This window comes from Achroia grisella, unplaced genomic scaffold (assembly GCF_030625045.1).
Source record: "Achroia grisella isolate CSIRO2021 unplaced genomic scaffold, CSIRO_AGI_Agris_v1 utg856, whole genome shotgun sequence".
Lineage (NCBI taxonomy): Eukaryota > Metazoa > Arthropoda > Insecta > Lepidoptera > Pyralidae > Achroia > Achroia grisella.
In genome coordinates this window covers 3,195,459-3,210,498 of record NW_026713045.1, presented here as the reverse complement: position 1 = coordinate 3,210,498, position 15,040 = coordinate 3,195,459, and the positions used below count along the sequence as shown (strand labels likewise).

The window sequence follows — 15,040 nt, the reverse complement described above, 5'->3', positions numbered from 1 at the left end:
TATTATGCCCATATAACGTGTGTAAACAACTACTCGAAATTTCACTACAAACAGTAAATTCGTGATTTGTGCAAAGTTTTAAGCACCTTAGTCTATGTATGTCACTGGTAAGTGACATAATTATACGGACAAAATTATTAATCGACGAAAGATTTTTCGCAAAATCTGACGTCTCCTAATTATTATTAAAACTTTGCCGAAATGAAATAAGTTGAGTAGCACAACTCGTTTAATACAATAATTTAAAGAGACTGCAAATTTTACAATATTGTAAAATTTTCGTTTGTGCATTCAAAAGAAATCTAATATCTCTAAGATTTACATTTTGATTGCAGTCTTTTTATGTTATTTTCTGTGGAACTTTATAGGATGAGAAAATTACTGTACTTATATCAATACCTAGTATAAGCGTGATCAAAACTAGATACTTAGATATAAGATGAGTCAAAAATTGTTTTGACTGGTTAACAATCTGTACCGTAACATACTTATAATCCAACAATTGCATCTAAGCGTCATTAAAAGTATTTTATATTCGTATATTTTAATTGTCGTTTCAGTAATTCATCGTTGGATATCACCGAGCTATCTACGTTTCCACTAATACTCGTAGTATTGCACGATATAACGATTTTTTACCGTAACGTGTTTACCATAGATGGTGAATTAAGAACGTCAAAATGTGCATACTTTTGCTTTCATATTATGTTGCAGTATACAATATCTGTACTACGATACAAAATAAAGGCCCTTATTAAGCAAATTGACATGACCTTCTTTTATTATTGTTGCTATATAATACAGCTTACTAAACGACGAATGGTAACAATCACTTTTCATACATAATAGTGTAAATGTTCCTGTATTTTAGTAAAGACATTTTTTTTATATTGAGTATAGAATATTTAGAATTACTTTTATTATTTGCTTTATTGGCTAATAAAATATTATACAAAAGGTGGACTTAATGACTCTGCCTACATTCTCTACCAGTCAATCTTCGTGCAAAGATTAGACTATACGATATTGAAAGTTTTTGTCGAATTGACTAAATCGGATTATTAAAAATAAATACCATCATTGTCTAATTAATTCTGGAAAAAATTGGACTAATACTCCAATACTTTCTGGCCCAATAACTAGCAATGTCCATGTTGAACCTCCACGTAGTCCCCTCTGGAAACCATTGTGTTTAAATTCGCTACGATGAGTTTATTTAATTTCAAGCTCATCTTATCATACTACTGTTGCCCATTTAGCGTATACCGTAGGCTCAGGTAGGTGCTCCATTTCATATTAAATAATCCAACGAGTCTGAGTTTAAAGTCAATTCAAAATCCATCCAACCCATATAAAATTAATTCACAGTTATTGTCTTAATTGATTTATGTCCTATTTATTGTTTTACATTCAGTTCGATTTGGTTGTTTTATGTATTTATTATACATATTGTTCTATTTTATTATTACAGCCCAAGTTTGATAGATAAATAGTAAAAGATGTAGTAAAATTATAATAGTAAATTTACATTACAAGTACCCTACATTCACGCTATTTGGTACATACAATATTTGTGACTAATCAACTAATGCCAATTCATATTATTTAATAATTTCAAATAATGAAATTATCCTCCTTCCTTCTTATCTTCCTTTTATTTTATAAAAAGTATACTACAGAGAGATTTAAAGATATTTTGCCACGTCGATTTTGGCTGAAATGTACTTCAAGTAATGTACAACTTCTCGTTTCTAAGTGGAAAATTAAGAAAAGCAGTTTCAATTTTCAAAACTCTTGTTACACTAAGTTACACATACTGATAATATTATTTTCATTAGAATTTTAGATCATAATTGTGTTAGTCATCCATTATCAAATTTCTAAACAAAAAATATCTATTCAAACAAAGAGAAACGGTAATGTCTTCCCGTCACAATAATAATGAAATAATTTTTTACGATCACCAAGAAATCACATGAGATTTTTCATTGAAATGGTTTTAACATATGAAATTCTGAGAATTTTTAAATAATGTAAATACTACTACGAAGCTATAGTAATGTATAATAGCGTACAAAATAGAAACGTACCTACGAAAGAAATCTTCGCAAGCCGCAATTATAAACATCATAAACAGCGACCCAAATCTCTCCAATAAAAAATTTAGTCAAATTGTGACTTAATTTAAGTAAAGTCATAATTTGAATGTTAACTTTTTATTGTCAGTAAGTATAAATTACATACAATACAAAATAAAATAATTGTAATGAGTCATTGCGACAAATGATTTCTTTCAGACGTTATTATTGTTTAATTGTTAATAAGATTTCAAATAGGCTTTTCGATTCATCACGATGTTGCCTTGCAATAAGGCAAGGCTATATCCACATAAATTTACGAAATTTACTCCAACTATATGTTCATATACTTTAAAAAAAAATATTTCGTAATTTAAATGACAATTCGTAGTCTTCAAGTAATACATATAGATAATTACTAATACAGCATCAATTTTCAATACAAATAACATAGCTTACATTACAATTGGATGAACTAGAATATTATTTCATTCTACATAACAAAAAGATCTGTTAAATCTTAATGTGGTATTGAAATTATAACAATTCCTGAAGCTTATCTACTGGTACATTGTCTACAATAAATGGTAGACAAACAAATGCAAATACTAATAACATAACCTCTATACAGAGGTGAGATTCAAATACCACATCGATAAAACAACATTTCGACATTTATTACCTCCATTCCAATAAATCACAAAATATTTTTGGTACAAAAACTTACATCCATATTTATGTCTCATTCTTTATTACCTGGTCCTTCGAGCCGGATACAATAGTTTTTGGCCTGATAGTTATAGAGATAACGCAGATTGCGGCGCTAGCGCAAGTTTCGGGCGCTAGGTGGCGTGCGCGGGCGTCGCTACTGACGCGAGGTGCGGTGAGACCCGTGTTGAGTTGTGACGCCGGAGCAGTTCGGTTACGGTTATAGCTACTTGGACTGTTCCTTTGCCTTCTAGAACATCTGCTGCGCAGCACATTAATTTCTGTAAAAGAATTATAAATACTTCAGCTAATATATCCATGTGTATTGGTTGCTAAATACAACTTTTGGTGTTAGAAAAACCAGACTAGTTACCTAGTATGGTTTTCTTTTTGTTACAGAAATACTGTATATATTTTCATTATTATTCATTATTATAAGAGCTCCCAATATTTTGACCCTGTTACAAGTGTGAATGGGAGCGCAAGAGCGTACAGAAGACGTTTAAGTAACTTATTAGACATTGATTCCACACATATAAAGTCACGATACATGCTATAAGTATTCTATATGTTTGTGTTTTTTATTAAGAAGGATTTACTTCCACATTGATGCTTTTTAAATATTATGAAGAGAGATTTTTGTTTTCTATGCAAAAAAAATACAGATTTTTAAACTTTGTTTTACAAATAATAATAATGGTAATAAGTTTATTGTGCAAAAAAAAACAAATATAAAATGGACTTAACTAAGGTATATCTATATTATAAAATAAAACACAGTATGCCAATAATAAATGTATTTTAGTAGAGAAAACATTGTAAGTACATTTTAAATAATAAAAGAAACATATCCGTAAGTATCTACTACAAAAATACAATCACAAATTAAAATGCACTGCACGATGTAGTTTACTAAATACAGAAAATACCTAAAATAATACTGTCACAAAAACATTTAAAACAATCATAAAGGAATAATTACGTACACAAAATTACTATGGCTGAAAAAGCTTTAGATTTATATTATTATCTTAAAGCATTACAAAATATAACTTACAACGCTTTAACATAAGAATAAATTAGTAAGACGAAGAAAAAAGTAAAAAATAATACTAAAACCAGCCTTACAAAGTACAAATACAAGGACCCAAGCACCTTAAGCCAATAATAAGTTATTATACACTATAATTTATATATTAATCTATATTACTTATCATTATTAGCATTGTACTTGCGACTTTAAAGCTGAAAACAACTATAATAAAAAGCGTAGACAATAGCTATTCATAAAGAAATGTGACCAGAAAAGTTTAAGCGACTTAGAAGGCGATATAAGTATATTCAAATACAAAGAATCAACACTGTTTGCATACTTGTGTTCATATAATATTTAAAGGAAAATCTGAATAAATATAGAGAAACATATAATAATTAGAATTTAATAGATTTCTTACATAAATTAAATATTTTTTTCATGGCAAATAAGCTGACGAAGACTGATATACGTGATACTATTTACTAAATAATATCACATTACCATGTGGCACTTGTCATACCACTCGAGTGTTGTCATTCCGGAGTAGTAAGATATATTGTCCCTTATCCTGTAATTTCGGTACTATATCTCACCCTTCAACGTGGACACAGCTTACAAAGCAAGCTGCTTGACTGCTTGAGGTATCGACGCAGTCGCCTATTATGAAGTCTGCCATGGGATAATCTTCTACCATAATTAATATATACTGCCTATATATATAATTTTGCAATAAACATGACCATGACAATTAATATTGTTTCCGAATCTATGGACATTTCATTACAAAATTTAATATTAGCTGCTACATAATGAAAATTGTTAATATTAAAAATATATAAATAGAAATAATACTGAATACCAGACAAGAAAAGCTTAGCATATAATGTATTAAAATAGTGCATTATAAACATATTACTGAGTGTAGTCTTTAACTTCTTTGGAATGATATTAAAATCTTATTGGAATATAATACAACTATATTTGTTGCTTATTGCATTCACTAATTTTATTGTGCAATTTATTCAGTGATACGGAATTCTATATTTGTTAGAATACTGCATAATAGCCGCAGTCAATTATATACGGTATTACATTATAAATAAAGTTCAATATATTATAATTTTGTATATAACCGCATACTATACCAATTTGCATATTCCGTAGTAGTTAATTAAGTTGGTTACATAGTGTAAACAATCAATTCTTACATATTATTTACCACATTCTAATTAATGTTGGGTATAAATGTACTGTAATATAATGTATATTTATATATTTCATGTATAAATCTTATAAAGTTTCTTGGCATCGTTTGTTAGTCGGTTGGCTTTTTAGGAATACTTTTTACCTTATTGTACTTATATTTAAATAAAAATGTCTTTTATAAATTTATCGAATTTTTACGCGAAAAAGCCTCAAAATTACAGTCTAAATACTCTACACCACATTATAAATACAACTCCTTTTTTATGTATACATACGAAGTGCATCGTTAACTACAATATTACGTAAATAATAAATCTTTTGTCAACTTTATTTCAATTTAAATTACTATTCAATTTTTATTACTGTGGGTGATCCACAAGCATCATGTTCAGGTGAACTATTAATTGATATATTTTCGCATAAATATTTGAATTTACTTACAATATGTTTATATTTAACGATACACTCATATTTTATACATAAAAAGGATCTACGAATATCAATAAATTATGACATTAATACTCGATGTATATAATAAAAAAAATTAAGTACGTCTCATTTTTCTAATCGTACTCATTCTTTCATGACAGAGATGTTTTGACAATAAGAACTTTTTTGAAAATATATTTTTCATCCTATACATCGGATATAAATTTTGCATTAATAATACAATAACGATATGAAGTTTCGATTAAGGCATACGATTCTTATTTGATAAGAAATGTAAAGGTTAAACAGCTAAGCCATCAAATTTTTTTTTTATATATTACCAAATATTACCTCTATACCGTTTACCTATACGTTTTCATGTCCACATATAAATTTACGCACCAAATGTCTCACAAGTTTTTTATTGTACTGTTATTGGAATTTTCTGGAATATCATTTATTGGAAGTATACTTTATAGATTAGAACATTCTGTCCACGGCTTAAAATCTATCTCTAGACTCTTAAGCAACTAATACTAATAATATAATACTAAACAAAAAAAGTATACATCTGTTTATAAACTATAACTGATTTATAAGAAAAAAAAATAAAACAATTTCTGAATCAGTATAAGTACAGTTGGCAAAAATACCACAATTTTTCAAAACAAATGGGAAAATTAAAATTTTAATATTGTAGGCTTACCGTCACTTGGAATGCACAATTTATTTGTGTCCATATTATATTTCAAATACTACCACCACATCATTATTCTAATTTTGTATTAAAAAACAGAACAATGGTACATTTTTGGCAGAAATAGGAAATATTACTTTAGAAAAGAAAGCCTAACTTCTTATTTAATTTAGTGTACACTACCTCAAGTCGATATAATTAACCTTCGCTTATGTACTGATATTGGAACTCCAAGAAAAAATATAAAAGTGCTTTCAGTTAAACTATTGTTCCAAAAACATTTAAATAAAAATATATTACAAAAGTTTAATTAAATTCGTGCAAAATATACTACTATACGTGTAATCTACATATTATGTCAATATAATTTTAAACAAAGTATAAACATAAAAAAAAACGCTTTTAAAACGACACGTAATATATAGCATTTGAACACAACAACAATACTGAGATCTTTTGTACATAAAAAAAAAGATAAACCTCGACAACTAGGCGTAACCAATAGACAAATTCGTAAACCTAATTAACCTAAGAAAAAAATTAAATGCATCTAATCGGAATGAATTTATATCATGTTGGAATTTTCTATACCAATTACACGACTACAATAAACAGCACACAACAATTTTATCAAAGCCTCATTCGTATCAATTATAATCTATAGCATAGTTATGCAGGTAATTCGGAACAAGAACATAATATTTGTTTCGTATTGTTCACCCTTGTATTAGTCACTAGATCTGCATAAACCTTCTCTACTGATAAAACACACCACACTTTCATTAAACAGTCCCTTTTTAAAAAGAGCTTCCAGTAAAAATACTCACACTAGTTGATACTTGCAATAAGTTGAATCATACATCATCAGTAATTTTTTAATCAATAATAATAATAATTCGAGTAATAATAAGATTAATGTGAAGCGACTGCGAAGGATTGGTAATTAAAAATGAAATTACAATGTATTTACTTAAAGCCATTTTGTTCGGGAAAAGTCCCAACAAAAAGGTTTTAACAACAGTGTCATTTTCCTTTAACAACTAATAATTTATAGTAAACTTTTGATACATCTTTTAAATTACGCAACGGATTTACGGAATGCAGTTAACCGCAATAGAAGACTAATTCAAGAGGAAGATTTATATGTATAAAACATGTGTGTTACAGTATAGAACAAACCATAGGGAATTAAAAAAATAGGAAAATTCAAAGATATGTAATGCATCCGTGCGAAGCCGGGACTAGTCGCAAGTATAAAATAAACTACCTTACGCGCCAATCGCCAACTTGTGACATTTATAATGGAAGCTTCCATTCTGGTATACATTTAAAATCCTGTCTATACACCAGTCAAGAAACTGCAATAACCCTACAGTACACTAGCCTCTCCATTTCTAAACCTAAAAAATTCCTCGCATCAGACTTTTAAAAATTCAATATGACAAGAAATAGACCAAATTTCTAATAAGACCTAGTGGTCTTCACCACAGTCAGACTGTGATCAGAATAAGGCATTAGCGGCACTACATTCAATTGAAATTCCAGGGAATAAAGAACTATGTTAATACTATATTTCTAAAGTATGATGTAATAAGATTATATTTGTTTGATCCCCAGAAACTTGTACTTTTACACAGGTTTAAAAATTCATAAGCGTTCTTTTCACACGATCATGATTTACTGGTAAAAAAAAATAAGTTCCTACAAAACATGAATGGATACTTTTCCAAGCCTACTAATATTAAAATTTCATGTTCAATTAAATAAAGTTCTAAGAGATTATTTTTTTATGTAAAATTAGTGCACTTCTTCTTTCACTTGTTCTTTGTTGCGACAGTAGGCTGTTTTTTATTATTTTTCTAACTTTGTTAGAAATAAAATTAAAATGAATGCCCCTTAAACATAGAAATAAGACATAATTTTATTCCTTTATTCCATGGAACTCTGAAAACATAGTTTGACCATGTTTCAATTATTGTTTAAATATTAATAAAAATTGTATACACTAATAAAGAATGTAAAAATTGTAAACGCAGTTAATAAAGCCTTGCTAACTTCCCCATTTCATACTAGGCGGTAATCTATACTTCGAAATTATTCAACTACACCACGACCAATAATACTACTCTTCGTACCCATCTATCATCACAATGTGCATTATATCTATTCTATAGTGCACTACCAGTCCGTAACTTCATACAATCTAATTTGCACCACAGACGTATCTGAGTATAAGGTAAAATATCCAGAAAATAAATTTACAAAGGGTATAAAATTAACAAAATCGTAGACACAACAAATGTGCCGAGGCATAGACAAGTGTAAAATACTCTGTTGGCGTCTTCATCAGCTCTAGCAGGCTCAGTCTCTGTTGTCAATTCCCTGTTCAAATTGTTTTGAATATCGAGATTCATTTTTGTCCTATCGTATCTAGCCGCATCAATTTCCTCCTGTCTCAATTCCATTGGAAAATCCACTACGTCTGTATCGTAAATTTCGAAATTCTCGCTTTTAAGTATATGATCTTTATAAAATGGCGTTACAAATTGAATTCTATTCTTTTGGTAATATGGTCCCCTGCTTCTCAATCCTTCTGTGTATACTGGAGAATACTGTACTTGAACATTCTGCGATTCCATGTTGTTATTTTCATAGTTGAGTAGGTACTCCTCAGCTTCGTCTATGGTATCGTTTTCGAGATTATTGAAATTGCTGACGAATCGTTCCTCGGAATACCTCTTCATCTGTCGTTTGTAGTAGTTGACTTCGATAAATTCCGTGTCGTCGCCGTCGTTGTCGAGGTCACAGTGATTGGGGTGTGATGGGATATCGTTAGGGTCGCGCAGCGAGGGCGTGGCGAGTGTGGCATGTGTGGCGTGTGTGGCAGGGGTGGTAAGGGTGACGAGGGCGGCGAGGGTGGCCGCCAGGGAAGCGAGGGAGCCGCCCTCGCCGCCCTCCAGGTGGAACCCCAGAATGTCTTCGGGCGAGCAGATGGCCTCCTGCAACACACGCCACCCGTCTCTTAATTTCACAATCTACAAAAAGAGTAGCGCTCGCGAAACGATATCGCACGCCCTGCAACATTCGGAACGACATGCTGTTTGCATGGCAAATGGTATAGTATAGACACATCGGGAAAGTGATGATCGGATGACAAAACGCATATGTTTTGAACTTTATTTTTATCAAAAAATTATTGTCGTTATAAAATAAATTATAATATGATATAATTTGAATATAATTACACGCGTATCTTTTTAAAGTAATTTTTCACAAATAACAAATTTAAATAAAATATAAAAGATTACATAATGATGAACATGAATAATAAATAGACGCGACTTACCTCTTCAACTCCAATTTTACGGCACGCTTCCAAGAAATTATCAACATTTCGTCTGCATCTAGCCATTGTTAATTTGGGCTGAAAAGAAATAAGTTTGTTATTAAATTTGTCAAGTATATTGAATGGAGCATATAATGAAAAAAAAATAAAAATATAGAACGTTATTAGTACAGTTGGTATTTAGCCAACATCAGCTAACTGTCAATAAAAATTCCGTCAAAATCGGTCCAGCCATTTCAGAGATTAGCCCGACAAACAGACAGACAAAAATGATAAAAACTGTTAATTTGGTGAATGTACCGTATTCATATACATGTAGTAAAAACGGTTATATCAATATTACAAACAGACACTCCAATTTTATTTATATGTATAGATTTATTTTCAGACGACAATGTCCACTTCTATAGTAACAATTACTTAACCTGTGTTAATAAAGACGACCGGGAATGATTTTGGCATGAAAGAGTACCAAACATCCATCCATTCATATTCACAAACTTATACTATTAGTAAGAAGTAAGATACAGAGTGTGCAGTGCAGTGTAGTACTGCATTACACTAAACACTATCTGTATTTTATTCTAATATTACAAACGCGGATGTTTTAGTACTTGTACGTAGTGGGTATATGTAATTTTGTGGATCATACCTGCGCGGGAGAGGGCACGTGTATGGAGGCGATGGCCCGCGGGCGCACGTGGTTGGCGAGGTGGCACAACACGACCCCGTCCGCCAGCACGGCCGGCAGCGCGCTCGGCAGCGACATCTTCAGCCGGCTCTCGATTATCTGTATCCGTTAATTATACTTTACAACCTGTCTCACTATCTATATATCGGCGACGACCTCGGTTTAGCACACCGCTTTACTTCCAATGGTCGCAGGTTCGATTACTCGCACACACAAAACTTTGGATCCATGAAATCCATAATAGAGTCCATATAATTGTTTGTGTCTTATTAACCAATTATAAAGGAAGGAGATCAATGACGAATATGGTGAAATGAGTGAAATAAATGTCAGGTATAAAGCAATGTACTTATTATAAAAAACATAGACAATAAAAAAGATATGTAAAACAATTTCTAACACCGATATTTTTAGAAGATTTTCCGTTTTTTTTAATATTAAATTCCAATTGAATTGTTCTCGCGTTACATTACGTATATATACGTAGTAATTTAAACACAATAAAGCTAGGATAAATATAAAAAAATAAGTTTACCGTTCGTAATTGAAGCAACAGATCTTCTTCTTCTTTCTGTTTATCGAACTCCCTCTTCATAGTGAAGCTGAGTTTATCGGGAGCCGCGTCCTTGGTCCACGCCATCTTGCCAGGAGGTTTTGGTGCTGCACCTTTTAAATACGACACGGTTGTCGTTAGCAATTTAAGGTTATCACCGTTCACCTGCCTCGGTATACTCGACTTTCCTATACTATTGTATCCTAAAGTATTCGTTGGAGACTTCGTAGGTGATGTTGGTTTTATATACATCTCGTTTGAACCGTTAACTCGATTGTAGTCTATGTTTCCGTTGACAGTTGAATACATCTTGTTCACATTCCTCGATGGTACAACTTTTTGAACTGGCCGTTTATTCTCTTCCTTCTCACTATTCCCGTTTTGATTCTGGAACCTTCTTGGAGTAGAATGTAGGAGGGGGGAGTTTGGCACTTGAGATGAATTAGGTGATGAGGTAGAGATACTAGAGTTGGAAGATAAGGTACGGTTGTAAAGACTAGGTGATACGTTACTGTAGCCGTTGACTGGTGAATGAGGGGAGGACATCGAGTGGACCGGACTTTGGTTCTGGGAATGAGGAGTGGAGTCTAGTTCTGGGGAGTGTTGGTCCGTTCGGGGTCGGTAAATGTCTTGCTGGCGTTGCTGTCTTAAGGCTTCTTTGTATTGTCTGTAAGATGTTAAAATACAGGTTGAAATAGTTTATTAGTACGAAATATTTTAATAACACTTAGATTTGTAATATTTATATATGATGTTATTATCGTGTTTTATTTCCATGTGTGTTTAGAGATCTACCGAAACGTTTGTATATTAGTGTATTAAAAGCATAAACCTGTTTGGAATTTAATTCGCTATAAGTTGGTAACTAATATATTACTAACACGACGCGACTCTGTTAGAACAGCACGCGGACGGGTAAGATCTTATCGGACGCAATTGCTAATGCGTAGCAAATATATTCAACTAGTAAAGTCGTAAGTACCAGACGATGTGGTATGGTAATTAGGAACTGTAATCAGTCATTCCCACAGCTTAGGATTACATTTACTCGCAATTAGCTGGGTAAAACAAGTCTAAGACTTTGTGAGTTTAGAAAACTTTATTTTTTATATCGATATCTCAGTGCGATTCGTTATATTCGTTATTTTCATTGATATAATTTCTTTATTCATCACGATTCATTTGTAACAAAAAAATTAAACATTAAAAAAATAGTTTTGAAAACTTTATCGTCGACGTCGGTATTGAATCTGGTCTCAAGTCGCTAAACACGGCATATATACCAAAATATATGATTTTTTCTGCAATTGAAACATACTCTTACGTTCTGGCATTATCATAGAATCGGATCTATATTATTTTTATTTTATATACAGTTTAACACTAATCTTTGGTATATAACTGACGTACTAACCACTGTTAGTAAGTCACATAGTCATTACACGTATAGCAGCACTGTACGTGTATATCTTACGGTCACAATATAAGCTTAGTCAGCCTCTTTCGTCCACAGTATATGTAATTATATTACAGTTTCTATTACTTTGTTTATTGTGGTATATATATAGTTATATATAGTTTGCAAAAAATATTTTACAAATGAAGTGAGCAGTGACCACATATATATATATGATTATTTTATGATAATAAATAATAAATATTAATTATTATATTAGTATATAAACCTAATTTATTATTATATTGTTTACATTACAAAACGTTAGTTCCAATTAATAGGAAATATCAAAGCATAATTTTATCCTTAAAGATTAGTCGGTTAACATACTATATTTGGAATATAAATATTAAAAATCTAAGTGTTAATTAATTAAACATGTACAGGAGTTAGTGCGTGGCATATGAACGGCGTGCACGTATGAATGACAAAGTACCTGTAGGTTTGCTGATGAGCTAACTTATTCTTATCGTCGCCATTGGAAAGGTTCCCTTCGGGTGATATACGGAGGCTGAAAGGGACAACACCGGGGGTATTAAAACAGGTAAAAAAATAGAAGTATGAAACATAGGGGAAGGTGATGATGACAGACGAAGGTTTCTCTTTACCTCTGTATCGGCCATGGCAAAAAAAAATTGAAATAAATATTAAGCACTAGTACTACTAAATAATATAGCTACATTGAATTGCTATAAGCAAATATTTTTACATATATATAAATGTTATTTTATACCAATCTATGATTCCCAAACCTTAAGTATAGTATAAATAAAAAAAAATCGTACCTCAGTATTTTACATGACTATACACTTATTCAATACAAAAATCAATCAATTTTTATGTAAGAGGTTCCAATTATTTACATTACTTAATTGCTTTACCGAAGTTTATTTCATCAGCTACTATTAATTTGTTAGGATTAGTATACAATATGACGGCTTCGGTGGTCTAGTGCTTTAGCACACCCTTCACTTCCGATGGTCGCGGGTTCGATACCTCGCACTGTACAAAAATTTGTATTCGTGAGTATAATTGTTTGTACATATGTATTTATATCAGTTGTCTATTACCCATAACACAAGTTCTGCTTAACTTAAAACGATGATGATGAATGTGTGTATTATCCAAGGGTATTTTTATTATTATATAACTGTTCGCCACTACTAGGTGGTCTGACCTGCTCAAAGATTATGTGTGGTCTCACACTAATTCTACTGTTCGTATTATTTTAATAGCTAAATTAAACAAATTAATAATTAGTTTAATTCCGATAGCGCAATAATACTAATTTATTATCCAATCCAATTAATACAATGATCATGTTTTAGTATGTAAACAATATTACACTTTGTCACAACAACACTCTTAACTGTAATGTATAAAAATGTTCAGAATTCTCATTAATGTCACTGTGACAAAGTACTAAAGTATATACTGATGGGAACTCGTGATTGTATCATATAATGCAGATGTCCTCAATAGTGTGCCTTAAATGGAAGGCCATGTAAGGACATCACTTCCGTTTGATATAAGACCTGTTAGATTATTGACGCAAATTACAATCAACATAATTGCTCTATGATTACATATTTTCTTGCTATAAAAAATGAGAAATCATTTCAGCTCTATTAGTATTATTATTTAATAAATTGCAAAACCTGTCACTTTCAATATCTCAGCAAGTATTGAAATCCGTAATAGAAATCTAAATACATTGACAGTTGTTATCTAAAAAAAAAAACAGATTCGTATCAAAATCCAAGAGTAAATATATAAATGCCATATGGCTGGTTAAATTCATACCAATATGTTACTCTTTTAGATTCTCTTAAACAAATGGATAAGATTTTTTAAGATCATAGCACAGATATGACATGGTTTATTCTACAGATTATTATAAAAGAACTGTTTCTACAGATGTATTATAATTGCATATTCTATTTCAATATTTTTTTAATTAGAACTGGCAATCAAGCTTACGGCGAACAGGATTGAGATTGATAACCGTACCGGACTTGAACAGTACCAGAGACATTTATATGAACTAAAGTCTACAAAGACTTTATTACCCTATTAACCTTTCCTTTCAAATAAAGAAGATTTATCAGTTATCCAAGTTAGGGTACGAATATTACTGAGTCCAAAGACCTAAATTTGTCGCAAATTTAATAATTGAATTAGTTAACTATTCTAACCGTATGTCCCAATATCACGATGTATACCATGCATGCATTCCCTTGTTCCATATATAAATATATATATATAATAATTTTGTTTCATACCCGGTGAGGAGAGGCGTGAGTGGAGCTAGCGGTGTTTCGCTGGAGAGCGATTGTGCCCTTGAAAGTGCCGCGCCGGGAGACAGAGTCGAAGGTGTACTCGGAGTCGATCGTCCTGACCCGCCCCCTCCGCCTGCCTCTCCGCCGCCTGAAGACGAATAAATTATAATTCAAACATCTTATAATTGTAGTAAAAAATAAAGGGTTTGTATATTTTGTTATTCCTCCCTCTTCTTTGTCACAGCTGGTCACATTTGTGAGACACCCTAGTGTCACATATTTAGAAATTTTGAGACTAAAACGGCATTTTATATTAATTATAGCGTTATGCCTTGGCCTTCTTTAAATTTTTCGTATCGGCGCAGTATGTCATCTTGTTCCACTGATGCCTATCAGTCGTTATATCTGAGCACACCTCTTTTATACATATCATCTTTTACACAATACTTTTTTCTATCGTCCTCTCCCTTATCCATTTAATGGTAAATACATTTTTTATAATATTCATATATATTACATCATTATAAAGTTAATGAATAACAATCTTTTGTGTGAGTATAC

General features: G+C 31.4%; 1 protein-coding gene across 3 annotated transcripts in view; it reads right to left on the bottom strand.

Annotated features, from left to right (window-relative positions):
• Positions 1-1,555: 1,555 nt before the first annotated feature.
• Positions 1,556-15,040, bottom strand: part of LOC131852699 (leucine-rich repeat and calponin homology domain-containing protein) — a 64,749-nt gene continuing 51,264 nt past the window's right edge. Inside the window, exons 6-11 of one of the 3 annotated variants that reach the window (XM_059203416.1) lie at positions 14,483-14,627; positions 12,637-12,711; positions 10,727-11,411; positions 10,153-10,290; positions 9,501-9,578; positions 1,556-3,067 (exon numbers count right to left, since the gene is read on the bottom strand). In XM_059203416.1, the coding sequence (XP_059059399.1) occupies positions 2,921-3,067; positions 9,501-9,578; positions 10,153-10,290; positions 10,727-11,411; positions 12,637-12,711; positions 14,483-14,627 (1,268 nt within the window). In that variant the 3' untranslated portion in view covers positions 1,556-2,920. Of the gene's footprint in view, positions 3,068-6,550; positions 9,154-9,500; positions 9,579-10,152; positions 10,291-10,726; positions 11,412-12,636; positions 12,712-14,482; positions 14,628-15,040 lie in introns of those variants that run through there. The other 2 variants (XM_059203414.1, XM_059203415.1) reach the window with 2 other exon arrangements.